Raw genomic sequence first — 26,065 nt, 5'->3', positions numbered from 1 at the left:
CGCCACTGGGGAATTGGTGAATTTTCCAGCTATTTAAAATGGGAATTGGCACGCTTCTCAACATTCCAAATGGGTTACGACCCTGATCCGCCTGGTCACATGTACAGTAGCAACTGTAATGGCTCAAATGTATGAATCACTTTTTAACTTTTTATGTTAAGATCAAATAATTACTAGTACAATTTTATTATGTTTTGAGTTATTAATACCAAGTTCACATAAATCATTTGCAGTGTTTGTAAATTTGGTTTAAAGCAGTCATTTATTTAAGATCTAACAGACGTAACATAATGGTATTCCATAGCAAAAGATCATTATTTTATGTAATCTTAGTTTTTGTCTCCTTGTCAAAGCTACATGTACTTATTACCAGTCATAACCCTTCAATGGTAGGAATGCAAGTTCGGAGAAAGTTCTTCTACTAAACTGCTTCTCCATCAAATTTACCATCATTCTTTGCACATATGTTAAGGATTAGTCCATCCACCGAGTGTGTATAGAAGATTAATGGGCAGACTTTAAAAACATTGCAATCACAATGCAATATTAATAATAAATAATACAAATGCAGCATCAGAATTTTAATTTCTGTTCCAATTTAATTGGCAAAAAAACCCTCAAGTAAAATTTAAAATAAAATATTGTCACTGCACAATAAATAATGAAAAAAAAGTTATGTTGCACAGCACCCTCATAGAACTAATGGAAAACCAATTACTGTAAAAACCGATCTAACTTCTTTTGGATGTTGTCAAAACAGTATTTTCCCATGTAATCAATATGTCCTTCCTCCCAGTTTTTGCGTTCCTCCTCCGTTCTCAAAGCTTCTTCAGCCTCATGGATGGACAACTCGGAAGCAGAATGGGCAAGATGGCTCTGAAAAATCCGAAAAAGAAATGTACCAATCAGAATAATAAATGGATGATGTACCCTGTAGTGTAAATTGTAAACATATTATAAGTCAATGAGATGTTATATGAACATAAGCCTGGAGCAACTTCTAGTATCTGTAAGAATGTACAATAGGGGTGCATTGTTCCTTATAATACATAGGTTTTCGTACTGAAGTGATGACATCAGATCTCCCATATATTATATAAAATTAGCATCACTTGTATTTTTCATAGTAAATATTCAATTGGTTATAGACTGAAATATGTTTGAATGAGTGTGTGTCAACCAGGGGTACTATAACTATCGCTGTAGCAGGTGGTACAATGGTGATGGTGCACAGAGGAGAAGGGCTTTGTTCTTAGCAGTGAGCCCTATGTGGTTTTACAGTTCCAGAAATCTAAGCTTCGCTGTGCAGGTCCGCAGGCAGAAGAGCAGAGCGGGGCACACTGTGACTTTGTGTTGTGTCCTTGCTGTCAACAGCTAATACAAAATCCCATCATTTGTTGGTAGGAAACCAACTTGGCGAACACGTTTTTGCTATTCATGAACTTTGCTCACAGTGTGCCATAAATGAATGGGAATCTAACCACTAACTTGTTCTTGCTTTATGTGTGTGTGAATATATCCTCCTCCCCTCTAAACAAATGTTTGATAAGGGGAGTGGGAATCAAATGGAATAAACGTTTCCATTTGTACCAACAACGTTTTGTTTGAAACCGACAGAACATTAAGCATATGTAGGAGTGCAGCGTGGGACTGTTACAGCTATTGGAATCCCTAGTAGATCTAGTGTCACATCCTTGAAAAGCAAGTATATTTTAGTTTTTTTTTATTTTAACAACCAAAGTTATATTTTTAGTTTTTGGTGGAGTTCTTTAAGAAATGGGGTTAGATTGTCTATAACATAAAGCTGGGTAAAAAAGAGAGTTGGTTCCAGAACCTCTTGTAAAACAGGGCCTAGATTAGGTCTGTGTTATATATCTGTCATTAGGAAAAGGTTCTGAATTGTATATTAGTCACCATATGGCGATAGAGGCTGTTTTATTACAGCTCTTTGAAGTACAATTTTTTTATATCTATTTAATTCGACACAACCAGACAAGATAGCCCCTATCTTGGCACGGCATGCAATAGGCTGTCATCATGTTTAGCTTCAGTCCAACATTATCTGGCTCTGCCTACCTTATATGCTTACAGACACGGGCCAAAATGTGCCCAATTGAAAGCTGACTAGATCGACACCACTGTCGCAATTTCAGTCTATTAGTTTTTAGTCGTCGACTGAACCTAGACTGCAACAGTGACACGTGGCAGCACTTACAGGCATTGAGAATAGCCACAGGTAACACAACACTAAATATATATGCAACATTTTTAATTCCCTTTGGAACAGAGTAGAAAAATAATTTAATTTAACAATTTATAAACGACACATCACTGAAAGAAAACGATTACTTAAAAAAATGATTCAGCAAATTACTTACCAGCTAAAATGAAGCCATGCAATACTAAACAATAACACCAAAAAATAAAACATATTTAAATACCTTACAACCAATAAAAAAACCTATTTCTTATAAAAGGTCATTTGTAAGAGAAGACAGAAAGAAATACAGTATATAAAAACGTTCCTGATTACAAGGTGGACTTTCACCCTGAAGTAAAACAAGAACAGTCTTTGATAGCAGAGAAACACTGATTAACAATCGGTTTCTGGAGTAGATATTAACCAAATGTCAGACTGTTTTAGCAGCTCTTCTGTATTTTCCTGCAAAAATACATGTCCTTACTTTTCTACTGCCCATAGAAGAGTCAGTAGACCCATACAATATTGTTTTCCATCTTCTTGTGCTAATACTAATAAAAATGTTGTATTTTGCGGTGTTATTGTGTTTGCGAAAACTTACAATGAAAAAATAAAACCGTTTGATTACATGGAAAGAAAATTCAATGCAGAGTCGGATTAGTGAGATGCAGTTCATTTGTTATTTTCAGATGTAATTGAGAGTGATATATGACTAAGTAAATTTAAAGTATATATATAGTGGAGGAGAAGCATATGACAGTGGAAAATAGTCGGTGGTAATACCATATGGACGGAGTCTTCAGTTACAGGCTGAGGGTTTGGTTGGTAGGGGAGTAGGAAGTCTTGACCTTGTAGAGTGTCATCAAGTGTAGGTTGCTTAGAGCTACTATCGGGCAGCTAAAAAGACAGCAGTTAGACACATCACCCTTTTTATACAACCTCTGTCTAGGCAGGTGCTTTACAGACAAGGACCCACACGCGTTTCGCAATGCTGCAATTTTCTAAACGTGGGTACGCTGAGATACTATATTATAGTATTATAGTAAAAATATATATTATTGTATATAGTACAAACTTGTACTAGTAAATGAGTGAGAATCTGATTGGCTACAATGGATTACATCATATTTTTTCTGTCCCCAAGTTTTCAGAAATGTCCCACAAAATATTCCGATTAAATGATTGAATGTGAAGCTAAACAATTCTTTTCTTCATTTGTATGATGACCTGGTCATCAGAGATACCTTTCTGTTATATTACATTATCATGTTTACAGCTTCTACACTTTTTTGCATTTGAGAATTAATTGCTACACAAAACCATACAGTTATTGCTATAGCCCTTTAACAAAGGGGAGGAGCTCACTACAAGTCCAAAAAGTGGTGGATGTCTTATGTGTGTCTGCTAATGTATGCAACTTCCTCTTATCATTTTAGAGGCAGGTTTTAAAATGGGTCTTTTTTGATGAGTGACAGCTGAGATTGTTTCTTGTTGGTTTTGTGGACTTGTATTGAACCTCTTCTCTTTGACATTTTTGCAGTTAAAAACAAGCAAGCCTTGCTTTCTCTTTTGTAAGAAAATTATCCTTAAATAATAACAATGGCAACATTAGCTCTTTACAGAAAGCGCGCACCTAAGAGGCTGAATAGGTTTTGCCCGTATCCACAATGCTAGACCATATAACTCCGCTGTTGTGCACTATAGACATTCGACAGATAGTCTTGTGAACTTACAGTGTTATCAGGTCTGTCTATGGGAGCTTCCTGGGAGCAGTCTGAGGGGGGGATCTCTGGAACCTCATTTTTTATCTGGAGTTCAACCCTTCCAAATTGAAACTGTTGACAAACAATAAACAAACAGCTTTTGAAAAAAATTATGGCATAACTTGCCTAAGAGTAATATCTGTTAGTAGTAACATGTATTTGCTATAGCAGTGACACACATCTTTGCACTTCTGGCTGTACAGCTCTATATATGTATGTATGCATAGTGTAATGTAAGCTTGTCTACTTATACATGATTCCTAGCCGAGCAGACACAAGAGAGACCTATCCACCAATCATAAACGTGGATATAGAGATTCTTACCACCCCCTGTGTTTCTGTAATGGATCATTCTCCTGTAGGAAGACGCATTTTGTGTTTCAGTGATTCTGTATCAAGGACACTGATTGGGTGACTGCCCCAGATAGCAGTTTTGACAACTAAAGTAAGATGTCAAAATAGAGAAAGGTGTTAGTAGCACGGAAATGTAAAAATCACCCGTATACAGGGTGTTAAGCGGTTGAGAGTCTTTTGGAGGGCACAGCTTGCTATGCCACTACTTGCGAGGAGCGGGTTTTACAAATAAATATGTATTATGGGTGGCTATATCCTTTAACTAACAAAATATTTTTATAAGCAGTTATTCCAGAGTTACTTTGCTGTGCCAGCTCATGTAGGATATATCATTCAGACATGGCTCCTCATGTGGTACCAGTTGACTATACTTCGGCATTGGAGGCCCTGTCTCAGTAGGTAACTCCATCACTTAAAATGACTTTGACTAATTAAAATTATTATGCTGATTACTAAAACTTACTGTAATAATTCCTGATGCTTGACACAAATTCAAGCAATAGTTTATTTGGGGTGGGATTTCAACTGGCTATTTCAGGCAAAAGTCATATTTTACCTAGAACACCAATTTGAATAGTATTTTAATCTCAGCCAGAGCTTCAGAGGTAGGAAGTTATGTAATAGATGGTGTATAGTACACCAACTTCTTTCATAATGTTTCCAAACACCTGTAAATTCATCTGGAAAAATAACTTACAGGTAAGCCCACATACATTTCTATAAAGTATGCAGTTATATTGGTACCTATAATAATACTATAATGGGAGCGCCATCCCTCTGCTTTTATCTGCTTTTATCTGACAAGAGACTTTACTTCCCTTTCCCTCCTTCCCTGTTATATTCCCACCCCTTGTAGGCTTTTTGAGCGCTGGACCTTTAACCTAGTTGTATATTTTAGGTTTAGTAGCCCTTTAGTCTTAATTCTGCACAACAAAGAATAGCTCTGATGACGCAGGTCTGGGGACCATGTAAATGAAAGCCGACACCTGATTTCACCAAGCAGATATGCCTTAGGACATATCTGCTTGGTCCCAGCATGCTTTGCCAATATATAGCATATATTGCTGGAAAGGTATGCTGGGACTTGTAGTTTCACAACACCTGGAGTGTCACAGGTTAGCCAACACTGCCTTAGGAGTTAGGTTTGATGGGCAGTTGGAAATGGCAAAAAGTGGGGCCAAAATGCCTTGACTGTCTATAAGTTTGTAAATTCCCTCTCTAACACTCCTAAAAGTGACATCATCTTTACGTAATTCATTAGTAACATCTGGGGATAAATTTATCAGGCTGCCGGTTTGAAAAAGTGGAGATGTTTCTGTCACGGTCTGCGAAGAAGTTACTAGCCAGTGTTAGCGCTGCTGAGCAGGGAGGCGCGGAGTCTAACGCACCCCCGGTGTTTACCAGGAACCCCTGCAAGGGAGTTTGGGCTTCGCTGCAAGATGGTGCGCAGGTCGCAGTTCTCAGAGACAGCCACTGGCATAGTAACTAAGTGGACGGGCGTAGCCAATCAATCCGGGTCAGAACCAACCACGAAGCGAGGTACAAGGGAAGATCCAAAGAAGAGTCAATGGACAAGCTAGGAGTCAGAGAGCCAGAACTAGCGATAAGGCGCCAAAACACAATCCAACGGGCAGTCAAGAGGTAAGCCGGGTCACAATGGAAGCAGGTTCAGACAAACAGGCAAAGTGCTGTAGCAGGAGTGAGAACCAATACTTTGGCACCTTAATGGTGTCAGAGGCTACTATTTATCCCCAGAGGTTGGCGGTAATTGGAGGTCAGAGACGCTGACCGGCGACAGGAAGCCAAATAACGTCTCCTTGCCTAGCAACACAGACTGCCGTCTCTCAAAACTAATGTCAGTGCGGAGGCGGCGCCTGACAGTGGCCTGTAGCAACCAATCAGATTCTAGTTATCATTTATTTAGAACATTCTACAAAATGACAGCTAGAATCTGATTGGTTGCTATAGGTAACATCTCCACTTTTTCAAACCCGCAGCTTGATACATTTACCCCTTGGAGACCATACAACATTCTAAACATTAAAATAAAGCAACATGTTTCTAATACAGTAAATTTCAAATGGCCTGATTCATGTCCGAGCATTAACTTGGATGAACGCACACGTTTATTTTATCATAAATGAATAACTGTTAACAGTATATTAATTTAAATTTTTTAACGTTATTTACATAAATGAGGAGGATTTTAATGAGTACTGTACATAAAATCCATTTAAATAGTATATCTTAGCTGCATACACTTGTTCTGTGATAGCCTAGTCTATGCTGTATCTGTAACCACTATAAGTCGCCATTTAGACCTGACCTGTATTGGATGCAAACGTTAGGGGTGAACACAAGTGCACTTACGACAAAGGACTTCAAACGGCCGCATCTGCTTATTGTATGTGGCCTGTGTTAGTCCACCCCTTCTCTCCCCCATTCCGCCTCTCAAGTCGTAGGCATTTATAAGAGTCACTTGCGTGCGGAAATGAATTACCTGCAGTTGCACTCATTGGCGTAATGTCCGTTTCTGGACATGCACAGTGTGGAATCATGCAAGATAGGTTAATCATACAGATGGACATTCGAAAATGAATCAGGCCCACAGTGTTTGAAAGCATCCCCAATCATTGGTATATAAACAGTTTACCTTATTATCTGTGCTGCTAAGCTCCTCCTGTTCCGTTAATAAGGGTAAAATATCTGAAATGTATATTTCCCACCAGAGATTGAGAAATGAAAGGTGTTGATGTCCACTTAATGATTCCTCCTCTACAATCGTTTTGGTTTGTGGATTATATTTACAGTTCCACGGTTTAGGTGTACCAATGAAATGAACAACTTTTGCCTCTGACCCAAACCTAAAAGATAAAAAATATACAGTATATCTCACGTACTTTGATATTATGTATTTGTTTTAAGTATGTTAAATATAATGTTTCCACTACTTCAATATGATACCAGATGGCGGACTTGATAAAGGTCCATTAGATAGTTATCCAAGGAATCCAGATGTGTGGTTGGTAGCTGTAGATTATTGGTCTACACTCTGTATGGTTTTATACATGTTACCTTAGATGTACCACTGATCTATTACTAAGATACCTACTGCTACCACTGAGGTTCCACACATCCGGAATCCTTGGATGACTAGTGGATACACGTTATTTGTCATACTTCACCACATGGGCACTTCTGCTTTTACCTCTCTACAGATTTAAACATAATTAGTAACAGACTATGGACGGCTGCCCCCTGCTCTATAGAAAACAATAGTGAAAAATTAAAGTATGAGGTCGATGGCTAGATATTCATTTGGTCGACAGGTTAAATGTTGACAGTATTATCAGGTTGACAATTCACATGTTCGACAATATTGTACTGTTAGGTTGACAATATTATTAGGTCAACAATTAAAATGTAGACCGTATTATTAGGTCGACAATTGAAATGTAGACCGTATTATTAGGTCGACAATTGAAATGTAGACAGTATTATTAGGTTGACAATTAAAATGTAGACCGTATTATTAGGTCGACAATTGAAATGTAGACCGTATTATTAGGTCGACAATTGAAATGTAGACAGTATTATTAGGTTGACAATTGAAATGTAGACAGTATTTTATGGTTAGGATTAAGGATACTATTGTCGACCTAATAATACTGTCTACATATCAATTGTTGACCTGACCTAACAATACTGTCGACCATGTGAATTGCTGACCTAATAATACTGATTATATTATTATTGTCTACTTTCCAACCCTGTCTAAATTATGGTGTCGATCATGTAACTGTCGAACATATGTATTGCACCCAAAATATTACTATTTACAATCGATACATTTAATTCATGACAGTTGTTACACTGATTTACTTTTTACTGATATAACTTGTTTGCACCATCTATATCTAGATATATTTTTTTCATTACTTATGTTTATTTATTTAAAACAAGGTATAAGTTTTATTGTTGGTAAAATGTAATATTTTGTTAAACTGTACAGCACTTTTCTCATTAAGTATTTATACTTCCTGATCTATTACTATTTCTGCTATTGCTCACATGTTAAAACAATACCACACAAAAATTAAATGATCACTATCAAGTACTTTTACATAAAACTACTACCAGGAATATTCACAATACATTTAGTTGCACCATAATGTTTTCACATGCTTTTGCAAATATTATAAGATGTCTTTTTTTTTTTTTTTATAATGGATCAATTTATATTTCGGGATTATCTGTCTTTTAACTCTTTCCTCATCACAGTATTGGCGCCATGTCAGCAATGCCTTCTTAGCGCCACTGATGTAGATTCTAGATTCTGTGGATGTTTCACCTTCAGTCATCATCATCATCAATTTATTTATATAGCGCCACTAATTCCGCAGCGCTGTACAGAGAATTCATTCTCATCAGTTCCTGCCCCATTGGAGCTTACAGTCTAAATTCCCTAACACACACAGACCGAGAGAGACTAAGGACAATTTAATAGCAGCCAATTAACCTACTAGTATGTTTTTGGAGTGTGGGAGGAAACCCACGCAAACACAGGGAGAACATACAAACTCCACACAAATAAGACCACGGTCGGGAATCAAACTCATGACCCCAGTGCTGTGAGGCAGAAGTGCTAACCACTAAGCCACCGTGCTGCCCAATCAGTCATGTTCACGAGTAGCAGTTACCGTGAGGACCTGACGGTCTTACCCTAATTCCAGCTCTGCTGCTGACAATTTTGTTGTAAATTGTACCTTATTACAAACATGCTTATTTATTATAAACAACTGAATACCCCCATCTTCTATATTATATGCGGGGTGTCTTTTTTTAAGATTACAGGTGCATCAGACACCTACATCAGTTTCCATATTGGTATAACCCCTTAACTAAGGAATAGTACGATTGTAATGTTTATCCTTTAAATTGTTGTTTCACCATTTTGTAAATGCATTTTACTCCTGTATGTAATATCAATATACTTCTTGTTACATGCACAATGGAGTGTGGCGAAGAGTCAAACTGGAATTACATTCTTCCTTATCCACAGGACATATAATGCAGCCAATAGCCACAGTGTGCTTCCCTTGCACCTATCTGTCATCATGCAGCGTGCTTACGTATTGTCTATATCGTGATGTAGCGGATAGAGAGTCCCAACCCATCCACTAGCCACGTGGCTATTACACTAAACATTCCCATAACATCCCGGGGCTGCCACAGAGCAGCATACTTCATCCAACCTCTGTTATCCCACCACCTCCAGTTAATTTAAGGGAATCTCCACCTTCAGTCAATTTTCCTGGAAGACAATGTTATATGAAGGTTGAATTGCCATTTTAACATTTCTCCACCTGTTAATAAAACCCTCGCTGTTTAATCCACATTCTCCTTTCATCGGTCCTTTATTGTCGTTTCCTGTTATAAGAAAGCTTGACGTACGCGCTGTGTTTAAACTCCCAAACTCTCTACGTCTAAATACAGGGTAACTTTATCTTATGTCAGCCTGCTGCTCCCAAACACCAGATTTAATGTGGGTATCACAATTCCTTAAGCAGAAGTATTTTCTTGCCTAATTTATAGAAACTACCAATCATGTAATAATGAATGGATGATACTCACTGCTTAAAGGCAGGTCTATATGTGTAAACAGAGCTTATGCTTAAGTTGTAGATGAAGGGTAAATGTTTGCTGATGTCTGCTGTTGCCCAGTTGCCAAAGAAACTATTTAACAGGCCTTGGTCACCTCCTGTAGGAAAGGATTAAAAAAGAAAATATGTAACTATAAGACCACAAGTGTTCAAAATAGAAAAAAAATCATCTAAACATTATAATTGGAAAAAGTGTATATAATGCTATAACCCATTCAAAGGTGAAAATATATCTGTGGATAAAACAGAGTAATTCATTTCAGCAAGTGCACAATGTAAGTTCATCGCAGTAGCTCAATAATGATATTCTGTAAAATATTCAGATCGATTTTTATTTATAAATAGAACTAATTGCACTGTTTTGTTTAATACATTTTCGCCAGGTAATTTGCATGTACTAGTATAGTGGTTAGAAAATGGCCACTTTCCTTACAGTAAATCTCCAGCCAGTATTTGTCTACTGAGGCCCCTCTCCCTCAGGCTTGCGGCTGGGGTCTAATGACGGAGAGACTGCAAGTCACCAGCTGGTGCCTTGCTGACAGATGATTCGCTATGTAAAATCCCAGCATTGCTGATATTATTAGTTCTGTGACTTTCATCATCATAATACCACATAAATGTTCATTCAAATATTTTTAAATTTAGTTTACATTATATAATACCTGCATGACCTCACCAATTAATAAACTTATATTTATTCATTATATTTTGTTGTCTAAATATATCCATTAGGGACGATGGAGAAAACAGCAACTCTTTCCGAGTGTTCATGTGAATGTCCCATGTACTCTCCATAGGGGTCATGGATTCCTTTTCGGTGCCTCATGTGACATGGTTCCTGCTCCATTCAATGCTAGCTAAAAGTAAAGCAGTCTATATAGGCAGCCATCTTGTGGTCTGAATCAATTTACTAGGAACCAGTGCCTCGTGAATATTAGTCATAAAGTTCCTCAGTGATAATAGTGGCTTCTAGTGCACTGACAGGCTGCATTCTCAGGAATATTAGTTCAGCTTACAAAATGGCTGCCTTCACTTGAGTAGGTGACATTTAGATTTTAGGGGTTCCACTTCCTAATTCTTTGACATATCTCTCAAATATGTAAAGGGGGGACCCTTAGGGCTTACTGCTGAGTTGAACATATGCCCGTTTGGAGAGGTGGAATGAGGGCGGAGGGAGACAGTGCAATAAGGCCGCGGTCACACAAATATGGCTGAGGCAGACCAGCACAAGACGCATTAATGCCTGATGTATGCACCTGATGACGGACGCCAGCACTAGGTAGCCGCTACTGATTGGTTGATTCTGAATTCACCTCTGAACCTGATAGGTGCTGGCTGCATTGATTGTGCATATGTTATAAGATTTTGTGGGTTTATTTTAAAGATGTTTTTTTGCTACTTTCATTCGTACGTGAGAAGGAACATTATATCTGCTGTATTTCATCAAACCGAATTGCAAATGTATTTTTCGCTATCAAAAAGAATCTTAACAAATTTTTCTTGTGCCTACGACCTGATTGTATGTGGGTGTATGTATATCTGATATACACCTGTCGTACACCTGGTGTATATGTTACAGGTGCAGGGCTGAATGCATTTTGAGATGCCTACGACTCAGAAAATGGGTATAAATACACTATTTTTATGGGACAGTGTTTTTAATTGTACATTACACCCATTTTGTGACAAACTCAGTATCATTGCATTTGTTATACAAATAAGCACCATGGCAGACTTTCAGACTTTTCTAATAATAGACAACTTGATGCTACAATAAATGGAAGAGCCAAAAAGGTACTTTGAGAGCTAGTGGAGTTTACAATACAAGTGTATTATACATTCACAAAAGAGGGACCATTTTCAAGGAAAGAATGACAGACAGCTTGAGACCAAGAGAAAAAGGAGATTAGTTGTAAGGTATTCTATGAATATACCATTGTGTTGAAAACTTACCATCAAAGCTTCCATGGTCCCCTGCGTACTGAATAAGACGGTTAAATGTCTCAAGGGATGGCCTGAAGACAAACACGCCACTATTAAAACAGTCTGGCCAACCGGAATCAGGAGCAGCTGAAAGCTCCTCCCGATCAAATAGTTCATCAATGTTACGAAGAGCCTAATACAAACAAGAGATAAAAGTTTCAACAGCATTATCTGCCAAGTAAATCGATATTAATAAAAAATACTGGTTGCCACATATTGTGTCTGACATGGAGAACCCACAATGCTTCTCATCAATCCAAGTTCTAAGTTCTGGATACATTTGTATTTTCAACATATAAGCATTTTCAGAACGGTAGTATATTAAACTGGACGTGGAGTCCTGGGGATATATTTACTAAACTGCAGGATTGAAAAAGTGGAGATGTTGCCTATAGCAACCACTCAGATTCTAGTTATTTATTTAGTACATTCTACAAAATGATAAAAGGAATCCGATTGGTTGCTATAGGCAACATCTCCATTTTTTTCAAACCCGCAGTTAACTAAATATAGCCCCTAGACTTGATTCCTAGCAGACTGTGAAGCTGTAATGTAAATGTAAGCTTAACTTACCATCACTTAACATTACTGTATTTTTTATTTACAACATTTTCCACAATAATAAATTCCATGGTTCAAACACAACAATAACAATAATAACAAGAAAAGTCACGCGGCAAGAGAAGACATTCTGTTTTTCAGTTCTTGGATATCAGTGTAACATCATTCCTGTTTTTCATTCATACTGTTATTTATATGTGTTCTATTCTTCATTATGTTCTCTTAGCAATGTTATAACTTGTTGATGTAGTGGATTCTGTATCCATATATCATGTCAAATTTAGTTTGGAAAGCTCTATTTAAATATGTAGTTTTGAGTAGAGGTAAGTATTTATTTAAGTATCTGCTTCCCACTATACAACAAGGTTTTGATGGTGTTCCAGAGCCTAGCCAGGATAAAACGTGCACAGAACATTGTATACATTAATAGCTATTGGGGAGATCTCAATATACCTATAATCTTGATTACATTAAGTACACATAATCTGGGAGAAAGGGGCAGCTCCCTTTCCAGAACCAGTTGCTTTGTGTGAATAATCTCTCTCCAATATGTTTGGTTATGTATATAGTCTCAAATGTGATGTATAAGTGATATTTTTCAACTAGGCACCTTTCACACATTGAACTAGGTCTCTATTTAATTTGATGTAATTTTTGTGCTTTGTAATAAATTCTGTGCATATATTTAAACAATGTCAATTGATTTCCGGAGCTTATAGCCTGTTTTTTGGGGAGTTGAAGGATCTTATCCCACTCTTCTTCGTGTACAGACCTAAGTCATCTTCCCACTGGTTTCTGGTTTTCACAAAGCCGGTCTTGAGTTCCATTTACCACCCACCCATATGCAGCAGACAGTAACTTAGTTTATTTGGGCAAGTGCCATTCATCTACTAGTCCTGATAACTATTATAGGAGTTACATTTTTAAATAGGACCTTCATAGTATGACATATTTGTGCATAAAAGTGATCATGGGTATTAAAAAATGAATATGCTATATTTTCAAATACCTTTAGTTCTCCTTCCCATCATAGTTGTTCTTACATATTATTGCAAGATTTCTTCCACCAGCCCTTTGCTTGGATGTCTAGCCAATTCCGGCACATCCATGTTGTTCCACAAAGGGGTATATAGAGAAAAAATGTAGGGCTTACATATAACATACACATTAATGTGGTTTGTTTGGGAATTGGAAAGTGTAGCATCTTCAATGCCATTGTCAGATGTTGTATTGATCCCTCTATTTATGATTCTAATGTCGTCACTGCTGTTTCAGTAGGCGGATGCAGCTAGCCATGTGTGCTGGATCTGGGCTCCTAAAAAATATACCTGAAAATTTGTCAATGGAAGTCCTGCTTTATCTCCTCTATTCTGCAGGGTTTTTTAACTAAACCTTGGAACAGACCCATCCCATAGCAATTGTTTATGTATTGTCTTAAAAATTGTCTGGGGAAGAAAATGGGTGCGAAAGAATATAGTTTAATTTAGGCAATAATATCATTTTAACTAGGTTTATCCTTTCAATGATAGATAAGGAAAATGTAATCCTAGCATTTATTTTGTGCTTGACAAACTCTAGTACTGCAGTGAGGATCAGTTTTATGCAACAAATTCAGCTCAAGTCAATATTAATTCTTAGGTATTTAAATGTCTTGGCCCACATTAACTACTGGGAATAAGATAGATTCATCCCAATTGATTTATTATTTCAAGCATATTTTGGAGAGATACCTGAGGATCTGCCATATATATCAACGTGCCATCCGCACACATCAAAATAATTTTTCCTGTTTCTCAGAGTCTAAATCACTTTATGTTGTATTTTTCTAATTATTTTGGCTAAAGGGTTCTAACACAGTTGCAAATAATGCAGGTTACAGTGTACACTCTCCAGTGAGAAGAATCCTGATTTTTCTTCTTCTGTATTTGTGTCCGTTTTAGAAACTTCCAACCAAATCCTATTTATAACATAACTGACACCAGAAAAAAGTGGGGAGATGTACGTCTGTCTTTTCCTCACTAGAAACTGTAACTGATTTGTGGAGATGTTGCCTATAGCAACCAATCAGATTCTAACTGTCATTTTGTAGAATGTACTAAATAAATGAGAGCTAGAATCTGATTGGTTTTTCATACCCGCCGGAAAACTCTCAGCTTGATACATTTACCCCCTGGAGTCTGACATAAGTATATTCTATTTATTATATATGGCAGGAATAATTGTGGAAGAATATGTCATAACATATAATAATTTTCCCGCCTTATTACTTATTATCATGATCTACGTTGTTGAGGAGGAATGTACGTTGTCCTTTCTTCTCCTTTTGGTGTGTGTTAATTTGTGCTATCGCATTTTCTCGGGCGACGGCTTTAAATGCTTCCCAGACTATATGGTAAGTTGTTGTGCACTTGTTTGAATCAAAATAGTTTATTGTATCTTGGCTAAGGTGCACTGAAATCTAAGATTTAGTGAGCCAGAATTAATTTATTTCCAAATTCTGTTTGTAGTGTCTTACATTTAGGTATTGAAGGTGAGTGCTCTGCTAGGTGCAGTAGTTCTAATAACGGTCTAGATATAAAGGCCATCTCTAATCTGGGGCATGAGGCACAGTGGCAGGAGTATGAGTTTTGGTCGGGATACAAGTCTCTATTATAGCTACATTACTTACTAAGGGACCCCGGTAATGATGGTTGAGTATTGTAATTTGGTAGCACTAGACTATTATTACTGTTTTATTCCTGTTTATTTTAAGAAACTTGTTTGCATTTGTATTTCTGTATGCCATTTTATTATTCCGTTTTCTATATTGAACATTGTGACTTTCATCGTCACATTAAACGTCATTTAATAACTTTCTGTCTTTGTATTCTCAAAGGATTACCATGTCAGCTAGGCTTGGTTATAATGCTACAGTTAAGTCAGAAAATAATTTGGTTAACAACAACTCTGATTAAATTAGGTTGAGATTGTATTTTGAGATAAGTCAGGGAGTAACTGAAATCTTCCTCAAAGTGTCAGCTGTCAGCTTTGACACCAAATGTAAGTGGTAGCAGATCAGACTAGTCAATGGTGAGTGTGAGATAAAATTTTGGTGGACTAATTTTAGACAGACCAGGCGTTGTTTTAATTAATCCTTTCACACCCACACGTCTCACATTTTTGTGAAACCGTCTTATAAACGTCTTCGTTCTATTGCTGTGCTCTGCACCTTATTTCTGCTTTGCCAAGCCACAGATTTTCTGATTAGGGGTCCTTTTTATTTGGCATTGTCCTTTAACGCCTGTGGGCCAGACTGTTTTATTCGTAGCGCTGAACAAAGCTCTGGTCTCAGGGATCAGTTCACATCCTGCACCACCAGTCACCCCCCAAGCATTAATCAATATCAATATGCCAACATACATTTACGAGCACTGGAAGTGTACTTACAATGGTGTCTGCATCCATGTAGACACACTTTGTATACTGTGTAAGAGTCCAGCTTTGGATTTTGGTGAAGGTTACCCCAAGTTCTGGACGCTTTAACAAAGACAACCGTACCAAATCTGCACTGTCCAAAATGTCTACCTCAACAACTTCATCGAACACTTTATTGAGTATCCCCCTTTAAATAGAAAAACAACAAGTTAGTAAAAGTTTACCTCACCAGCAACTTGCTGATGGCTATAGCAAGGAACAATGAAAATTACTTTGTGTGGATTGAGTAACGGGTGGTAATAGGGTAATCTAGTTAGGTTAAGAAGGTGGTTGAGGAATATAATAAGCTTGCCTGAAGAGGTGAGTATTCAGAGAATGCTTGAAAGTTTGTAGACCAGAGGAAAGTCTTACTGTGCGAGGGAGGGAATTTCATAGAGTGGGTGCAGCTTGAAAAAAGTCCTGTAATCGGGAATGGGAGGATGTGATGAGAGTGGAAGAGAGACGCAGATCTTGTGCAGAATGGAGTTGACGAGTTAGGAGATATTTTAAGAAAAGTGAGGAGATGTATGTTGGCGCAGCTTTGTTGATGGCTTAGGTTAGTAAAAGTATTTTATATTGGATTTGGTGCAAAACAGGCAACCAGTGTAGAGACTGACATCTTGGTGCAAAATTGGTGCACTGTGTATGCGCACAACTTCTATCCATATTTAAAGCTGCAGGTATATTGCATTTTGGTCCTACTGTGCTCACAAAGGTGAATCAGGACATAAACATGCAAGTACAGAACTAAAGGTGCCTGCAGATCTATTCTGAGTTATCCGGATCTTGAAATATGTAAACTACCAGACATAAATTGTACACCTCTATATACTGGGTGCAAGTTTTAGAGTTCATGATGATTATCTCATTTGCACCTGTTACATATACGCTTCATTTAAAGTTGCACGTTGCTTAAGATACGTTCAACTCAAAATACAGACGTGGATACGCAAGTGTGCAGATGCATCTTTACTTATGTGTAAATCTTTAGGGTCAACTCAGAATTAGGTCCATAGTGTTTACTGCAACTACTGTATACATATTTGCAATGGACTAAGTAAATTGCAGTTTACCGTCCCAATCATTGCACATAGCACAGTACTATTACTGAAGCGAACCTTCTCCACCATCAGATCTTCATTTTGAAAAGAAGTAGACAGAAAAATACCATTGGGTCTTACAGGCAAAGGGTATTTCTAGGGGTTATAACAATAATACAGAAACAGAGACACAAATATACATCAAATATTAGTTCATTGCAAATATAACTTTAAGCTGCATTACCACCGAATTACTAAATTTTATGCACTTGTTCCTTCACCAAAGCCCAGGGGGCTGCTCCACGCAGCACTACATAGTTCGTCTCACAACTGCGCTCCAAAACCAGAGCCGTGTGACGTTGCGGAGGGATGGCTGTGATCAGAAAGGCCGATCGGAAGCTGCATTATAGGTCATCCCACTCACACGCCCAATTCGCGATCATTTTAAAGCGGTGAGGTTAAAAGTTTTGTTGGTTCTCTCTACTAGATACAATTTAGCAAGTATGTGGTAATGCGACATGGAATTATCCTTTAACAAGTAAAGCACATACGCTATATGATTAAAGTTTGCCATTTTTTGTAATCATCCAAGTTTCTGTCTCATGCATTTAGCACAAAACCCCACCATTCTCTGTATTTTGCCCATTTATGCTCTTTCTATTCGGTCTGCTCGCCCCCCTTTCCTAGTAGGTGAAAACTGACAGTGGTTCTAAGGCTTTCAATTAGAGATCCTGTGTATGGAGAAACGTCAACAGCTAAATACAGCACATGGAACCATCCAAGTAGTAATATCGGGAAGGGTGTTAGGTAGCGGATTTAATAAAATTACTTTTTAAAGTACAAAACATGTTTAGTGTTTTAGGAAAGGCACGCTTATACGTATAACCCATGAAGTGTGACTTCCTAATTACCCAAAGCACATGAGGATGCCGGTAGTCTTACCTCATTCGATTAGTAACTTGTGATGTAATAATTACCACCAACTGGCGGGATGTTTGGTGATTCCTTAATGACTTCCCCAGAACTAATGCGCCTTGACAGTATACGTCATTTGTGGCAAGGGTCACGAACGCTTGGTCTGTAACTGAAAAGTACATAAAAATAAGATACACTCTGGGAATCACAGATGCTTAAACGTGCATCTACCATCAAGAATTAACCTGAAGTCATTTCATTATATTATAAAACAAATACTGGTTGTCAGATTCTATTGCGACAGTTTTTCAGGATACTTATTTCCGTGTGTACTCACTGAAGTGCACGTGTGTGAAAATGACATAAAAAAATGCAGGTGCAGTTTCAATGCCACCCTCAGGGTCCTATTGTGAGACTCCTGACTAAAATACTACTCTTCTCCCACCTCACAAATAGTAAACAATCTCCAGAACTATACAGGAACAGTGATTTTCAGTCTTCTGGAATAGTCCTGCTTCCTGCTGGCGCTCCTGTGGCCTATGCGTTTGTAGAGGAATCCCAGAATTAGTAGTGAAATCCATGACTGGGGTTCTATCCAATCCCCAATGCATTTAGTGCAGTGTTTCTCAACTCCAGTCCTCAGGACCCACTAACAGTGCAGGATTGCCAGGTGACCAGTGAAATAATTATACCACCTGCTACACTGTGACAGTCAGTAATGAATACACCTGTGCTCCAGCAAGGAGATATGGAAAACATGTACTGCTAGGGGGTCCTGAGGACTGGAGTTGAGAAACACTGATATAGAGGATAGTGTAATGTATATACTTCAAGGGGGCACCAAGACATGTCTAATCATCATCATCTTTCCTCTCCCTCTCCGTGGGTAACACTATGCTGTCTTCTGTTCTCCATATCCATTGCCCGGGTGTCGTCCTCGGTGCCTCCTTCTCTTTCTCTCCCAACATCCAGTCCCTCTTAAAATGCTCCATAAAAGTCCACCTGTTCATCAAAGTCCACCAGTCTTCCTCCTACCTCCATCCACAAACCCAAGCCTATCTCTAGATATGTTTTAATTTGAATCTGGGTGTAAGGCTGGGTACACACTACAGGCTTTTCAGTCGATTATCGGGCCAATCACACGATTATCGGGCCAATCACATGATTATCGGGCCAATCACACGATAATTGACTATTGGGCCCCATATTGCATTAGTGTGTACGCTCCAACGATGATCAATTATTGTTCCAGAGCACATCATATCGTTTCATTTGATTTTTTAACTGGACTAAAAATCTCGTTCAACGTTGAAACAATGTCCTTCCAATTCTGCAGTGTGTATGTCCATAGAGTGTACAGAGTCATGATCTAGTCAGCAGATGTTTATGACAAATGAAGAGCACAGATCTGGGGATAAATCTTTTAAAACATCTATAGTGTTGTCACATGAATCGTCATGCTGATCGGGACTATTTTTTTTTCTCAGTCGCTAGTAAAATCATTACTGATATAACACTGGGAGAAATGTTCTGTAGTGTGTATCCAGCCTTAGTATGCTCTGCCTAAACAGTACATGCCATGTGTAGACACACAAAACAGATTGCAGTATATGCACATGTACAATAAAAGATCACATTAAAACATATAAAACTTTTATTTGATCATAAAATAACAGCTATTAACAGTATAACCGTTTATATGTAATATATTTCCAAATATTCTTTTTTATTTTTTACAATTTTTGAAATTGCATAAAGGGATGATTTCAACATGTACTGTACATGCAATGCGTTTTAATAGTATATCTTAGTTGCATACAGTTGTTCTGTGGTAGTGGCATGCATACATGTACTTTTTAATTCAAAGACTATGCCGTGTCAGTCATCATTTTCATCTGCCCTGTAATGGCAGATTTTTTTTATTTTCATTATTTTTTCACAAGAAAATCAACTTTTTATTGTTATGCATTACTGATAAACATAGTTTATCTTTTTTTTTCTTTCATTATTACATGATTTCAAATAGTTTTCATAGATTTTTAATTTTTAGCACACCACAAAGAGGTGCGAGATAAGACAGCATACTGGCCTGTTTAAAGCATTAGCGTTAAAAAACAATTGAATAGCTTTTAACGCGGCGGCCTCTCAACCACCCTATTCTTTCAATAGACCTTCTACTGGAGTTCGAGGGGACTGTTTCATGAAAAAAAACTGAGCGTTAAAAATGGAATTGAATCGCGGTTAAAGTTAACCCGCTCAAAATTTTAAAAAAAACAGCGTTAAAATGCCTTAACGCGGTGTTGAAAAAAAAATCTTGCCGTCAATTGAATTCCGGAGTCTGAGTTGGACGTATAGGTGTATCTTTTGTCTACTAGCCTTTCACATACTTATTTAGATCTAATATACTGATGAGCATGGAGAAAAGTTGCAACAATCATCATCATCTCCAAAACTTGCACCCGGTTTATGGGAGTGTAAAATGCAGTGTCTCGTAGTTAACATATTTCCGCATAACTAAAAAGTTAATTGGGCATGCTGGAGTGTACTCTGCACACCCTATAATGTATAGTTTAACGCCCACAGCTAGACCTAGGATCAGTTCATGACTCCAGCCAAAATTAAACACCTCCTACTTTTGTGCTACACAGTAACAATAACATTAAACTTATAAAAACAAATAATACTTACCAGGCATTCTGCAAACTCTATTAGGGATCAGTAGCTTTGTCCTGTGTGTATCATAGAGGTTTTCAGACTAGTTTCTAAAAGATATATAAAAAAAATGCTTTTATATATATATATATATATATATATATATATATAGAGTATACAACAATTTCTCTCCAATGCTGTGTGAAAGTTCTCATATAACAAAAAGGTCTTTAAGAATGGACATAGCAAGAATTCCATTGTATATACCTGTCTAGGAGGCTGCATACAATAAACATATCTTATGTCTAGTGAGAGCTGTCTGAGACTCACAGACCCTTTAAGTGGGCTTGTAGTATAATGTGCCCTAAAAGAAGTGTATATTGTATTACTACCCTCCCGGTTCTCCTAGGATCTACCTAGATTAAGTAGCTCGACTTGGCGTAGTGTGTGTCAGAGTTAGATCTGCTGCAAAAGCGAGGTTAGACTATAAAGTTGACTAGTGTATACTATGCAGGGTACAGCATTACGCCCCTTTTATACAGTAATACACATTGCAATATCTCAAATGTCTTTTAGGTTTGGATGAATCAATTTGTAATAGATGAGTCCTCGTTTATATTAGATCAAACTGCAATGCCTGGCTATACACTGATTTTTCTACCCAGTGTGTTGTTGTCACAGTGATCTTCCACCTACCCCTCACACCCCCTTCTTCTGCAATGCTCCAAATACGATCCTCCCTCCCTGACCAGTCTACTCTATATGGCATCTGATTACTAGAAAGTATAAGGGGTCAGAATAACAGCCGTAACCCTCAATCACTTGGCCCTTGCTGGGTATGTACGCAGTGCACAGATCAGCATTAACCATGCACATTAGATGATAAGACAATTCATTAGCACTGGAGACCTTGTTTGCAAGAAGTCCTCTAGGTGCCCTTGTCCGCAGTATTCGTGCAGGGGACAGTGACACAGGCTGCGATCATAGACCTCTCCTCGGTCTCTGACGTCTGAATGTGGAGCTGGAGGGAGGTCCGGGGATGATGGGCACACAGGGAGGCGGGAGCTGCAGAAGACCCGGGGGCGGTGCCCTACTCTGCAGAGACGGGCTCCTAGTGCCAGCCATACCCACAGTGCAGCTGTAGTGCCTAAGTAGTGGGGTTATTGTTATTTATCCACTTACATAAAATGTACAGTGAGTGCTACACTGTAAAGTTCTCTCGAGGGGCTGATGAATCAATCTATATGCTATGCATGAACTCCATGGCTCTGTGCTTTATCTCCCAAATATCAAATGGCAAATATGGACACAGATGTGTGGATCAACAGATACACCCTCTCCTCTCCCTCCCCCCCATCCCCCCTTAAACATGTGCCCACACTTTGGTTTTCTGATTTTGTAAATATACAGTGTAATTTACAAAATCAAATTATATATAATTTATCAGTTCCTTCTGACTCCAGTACCAACTCTATGCTGATGACGCCCAAATCTACCTCTCCTCTCTCCTTCCCTCCTCACTAAGATGTCTCCTTCACTCCCCCATATACACAATCTTTTGCCCAATTCTGCTGATTCCATCTCTGCAATATAGCCTGAATCAGACCCTTCCATTCCATCGATGCCGCCAAAACCATAATCCACTCTCTGATCATCTCCCACCTTGACTACTGCAACCTCCTCCTCACTGGCCACCCCTGCACCTGTCTTGCTTCTTGTCAGTCTATACTCAATGCTGCAGCCCAACTAATCCTCCCCTCTCTGTCAAACACTTCACTGTCACCTATAAAGCCCTCTCCAACCCCATTTCCATTCATACTCCATCTCACCATCTACGGTCAACCAACGTCTTGCGCCTCACCTCCAGTCTGGTCACCACATCTTACTGTCGCATTCAAGATTTCTCCCGTTCTGTCTCCCTTCTCTGGAACGATCTCCCTGGTTCAATCAGGCTATCACCTAGCCTGCAAACCTTCAAATGCTCCCTTAAATCTCTTCTGTTCAGCGAGGTCTACCCTTCCTCTGTCTAACCTCTCCCATGCCCTCCTCTTCATGATACTTCACCCTCATTCTTCCTCTGCTCCTACTTACTCTTGTTCATCTCTCCCCTCACAGTTCTAATCCCCTCACCCTATCTCCCCTCTTCCTCTTGTGTACATTTGCCTTTGGCTTCCCAGTCTGTTTTCTACACCTCCCCTCTTCTCCCTTGCCTCTGCTACTCTATCACTGTCCTGTCTGTGGGCCCACACTGCTAGGCACAGGGTCTGCCTCCTTTAGTTCTCTCCCCATCTCCCTCCCTTCCCATGTTCTCTTTGTTCTGGAAGTCACTTATACCTCTTTGCCCTATTTACCTGCTCTCAGTCAAGTTTGTATTTAATAGACTGTTTTCGTACTGCCCTAATGCCGTGTTCTGTTTTGTCCCTTGCTCTCTGTACGGTGCTGCAGAACCTTTGTGGCACCTCATATATGAAAGATAATAATAATATAAAAGGTACTTGGTCACTGGTGGTTTCAAATTCCACCCATGGTATGGTGTCCTGCACTTTGTGAACCAGGAGGTGACCAAATGTAAGGTCCTCTACCCACTGGTACCAAACTACATGCTTTTATTAGTGTATTTAGTGCTAGTAAAAACATTTTTAACAGATATGGGAATGGACCCCATTGGTCACAACGACATCCTGGTCACTAGCATTCGTGGTCAGGAGCTATTTAGATGTGGCACAGTGTTTCCATTGGTGCCTGTGCCATTGATTACTTCCATGCTTAGCCCATACTATTATTTGGTAACACCATGCAAATATTTTCTGCTTTATATTTTTTAAAGGCTAAATTGTTCATTGTTCTCTTGCAGACCATCAAATAGAATTGTACCTTTACAGTGCGTACTTATTCTAATTTGCTATGAAAAAGCTTTTGTCTAATTTTAGACAAATGTGTAATGATTTGAAGATGTATTAATTAGACCCTTCGGAACATATTGGATCAGAATGTATTTGTCGATGCAGAAAATGCTTTCTGCCTATGACTACTTGGCTTAAGTGTGAGATAGCACATCTATTGAAGTTCAAGGTTAAACCAGATTAGGTACAGATCTGGTCATTTGGCAATTAGGCCAAATAACTGCCAACATGCCAAACTTGAAAATCATATCACAATAGACCACACCTTGGATGTACCCAAGACACATCCATTTTCTGGTAGGCTGCACTCATTAAGTGGAAAAACATGGACTTCCAGATGGTTTACAGAACATACACAGACACAACATCACTTCACATCCATATGTGCTTGTTGAACATCTCATTCCAAGACCATGTACATTAATATGGAGTTGGTTGGCCTTCTGGGAAGACTTTTCACTAGATTTTAGAACATGTCTTCGGGGCTTTGGATCTATCCAGCTACAAAATCATTAATGAGGGCAGGTGCTGTTGTTAGACGATAAGGAGTGTCTCACACTTGTGTTCCAAGTCATCTCAAAGATGTTTGATGGGGTTGAGTTCAGAACTCTTCGCCGTCCAATCAAGTTCTTCCACACCAAAAAGTCAGGAAATATTTTTTTGATAGACCTTACTAGCACAGGGACATGGTCATGCTAAAAGAGGAAAAGTCCTTCCACAAACTGTTGGCACCAAGTTGGAAGCACATAATTCTCTAGAACAGGCCTGTCCAACCTGCGGCCCTCCAGATGTTGTGAAACTAAAAGTTCCAGCTATCAACTGGTTGTCTACCAGCAAAGCATGCTGGGACTTTTAGTTTCACAACATCTGGAGGGCCGCAGGTTGGACAGGCCCGCTCTAGAATGTCATTGTATGCTTTAACATTTGGATCTCCGTTCGCTGGTACAAAGGAGCCCCAGGCCAGTATTCCTTCTCCATGAAACTTTACAGTCGGCAGTATGCATTTGGGTAGGCAGCATCCTCATAGCATTTACCAAACCCACATTCATCCATTAGCCTGTCAGATGGTAATTCATCGTCATTCCAGAGAATGTGTTTCCATTGCTGCAGAGTCCAATGGCAGTGAGCATTACACCACTCCCGTCAACACTTGGCATTACACATGGTGATCTGAAGCTTGTGTGCAGCTGCTCAGTCATGGAAACCCAATCCATGAAGCTCCCAACAAACAGTTCTTATGCAAACATTGTTCCAGAGGGAATTTGGAACCAGTTGACTATTTGTATGCACTATAGCAGTCTCGTTCTGTGAACTTGTGTGGCCTACTGCTTCATAGCTGAGCTGTTGTTGCTCCTCTACCAGAGGTGTCCAAGATCAGTCCTCAAGGGCTAACAACAGTTTATGTTGTCAGGATTTCTGTCTGTAGAAACAGGTGGGATCATTACTGACCCAGCCAAATAGATTAACACACCTGTGCATGATTAAAGAAATCCTGAACACGACGTGTTGGTAGCCCTTGAGAACTGAACTTGGACACCTCTGTCCTAGACGTTGCCACTTGACAATAACAGCACTTACAGTTGACCAGGTCAGTTCTAGGAGGGCAGAAATTTGATGAACTGACTTGCTGGAAAGGTGGCATTCTATGACAATCTGCCAATGAAAGCCACAGAGCTCTTCAATACCATCCGTGTCACTGCTGATGTTTGACTATAGAGCTTGCATGGCTGTATGCTTGATTTTATGCACCGGTTAATAATGGTTGACGCTGAAATGGCCAAACACAAATTAGAAGGGGTGTCTACATACTTTTCACCATGTAGTGTAGACATGGAAAACAGAAATATAAACACAATCTGTTTATGATTGGTATACCAAATATTATACCTTTGTTCTAATCTAGTTGTCCTTGAGCGTGTTCATCTGACAACAGGGTTGTCAAACAATTGATTAAAGCCAGTGGCCAAGGATGTGGGACAGACGGTCAAAGAAATATTTCAGCACGTGGCAACATGCAGTCAGGAACTTAAGATTACATTTTTTAATTAACAAGTATTGTTCTGATGTTCAAGGATATATTAGTTTGGAAAAAAAAAAAAAAAAGAGCACAACACAAAAAACAACAAACAACCACCATTTTTATCTTGTGTGGGGTAGGGGAAAATAAGGCACAAAAAAAATAATAGAAGTAAAAAAAAAAAAAAAAAAAAAAAAAAAAGAAACAAAAGCTTTAATATTTTTTTTTTACATCACCTGGCTGGACAAGATTGAGGCGAAGGGGTAGGGTTTACAACTGAATTATTTAAAGACAAGATGCCTGATACAAGGATGTACAGGTGGTCAAAGTGGTATCATACCTCTTTCATATTGTTTACAACATATGTTATAGACCATACCTATTATGTGTAATGTACAGTTTTAGGCTTCTTGAATGTGTATGCTCTACTTCCTCACTATACTGTGCTTTGGATTTTTGTAGTGCTTTATAAATAAATTATAATATGCCTTCTTGTAATTACTGCTACTGTTAACTTTAATAAAAGCTTTACAGAAACTTCCCCAATAAATCTGTTAATCT

General features: G+C 38.6%; 1 protein-coding gene across 2 annotated transcripts; it reads right to left on the bottom strand.

Annotated features, from left to right (window-relative positions):
- Window positions 1-579: 579 nt before the first annotated feature.
- On the bottom strand, window positions 580-21,651 carry LOC142094878 (glycogenin-1-like). Of its 2 annotated transcripts, XM_075177465.1 has the most exons (10): window positions 21,494-21,647; window positions 20,621-20,694; window positions 17,960-18,101; window positions 15,951-16,125; window positions 11,934-12,096; window positions 9,952-10,078; window positions 6,971-7,181; window positions 3,934-4,035; window positions 2,984-3,097; window positions 580-876 (listed from the first exon to the last, which is right to left on the bottom strand). In XM_075177465.1, exons 2-10 carry the CDS (start codon window positions 20,625-20,627, stop codon window positions 715-717), a joined length of 1,203 nt encoding a protein of 400 aa, XP_075033566.1. In that variant the 5' UTR covers window positions 20,628-20,694; window positions 21,494-21,647; the 3' UTR covers window positions 580-714. The 2 variants fall into 2 exon arrangements, with proteins under 2 accessions (XP_075033566.1, XP_075033567.1); XM_075177466.1 differs by lacking the exon at window positions 2,984-3,097 and having other exon boundaries at window positions 21,494-21,651.
- Window positions 21,652-26,065: the final 4,414 nt, after the last annotated feature.

This window comes from Mixophyes fleayi, chromosome 6 (assembly GCF_038048845.1).
Source record: "Mixophyes fleayi isolate aMixFle1 chromosome 6, aMixFle1.hap1, whole genome shotgun sequence".
NCBI classification, from domain to species: domain Eukaryota; kingdom Metazoa; phylum Chordata; class Amphibia; order Anura; family Limnodynastidae; genus Mixophyes; species Mixophyes fleayi.
This window is presented reverse-complemented; position numbering and strand designations above follow the sequence as displayed.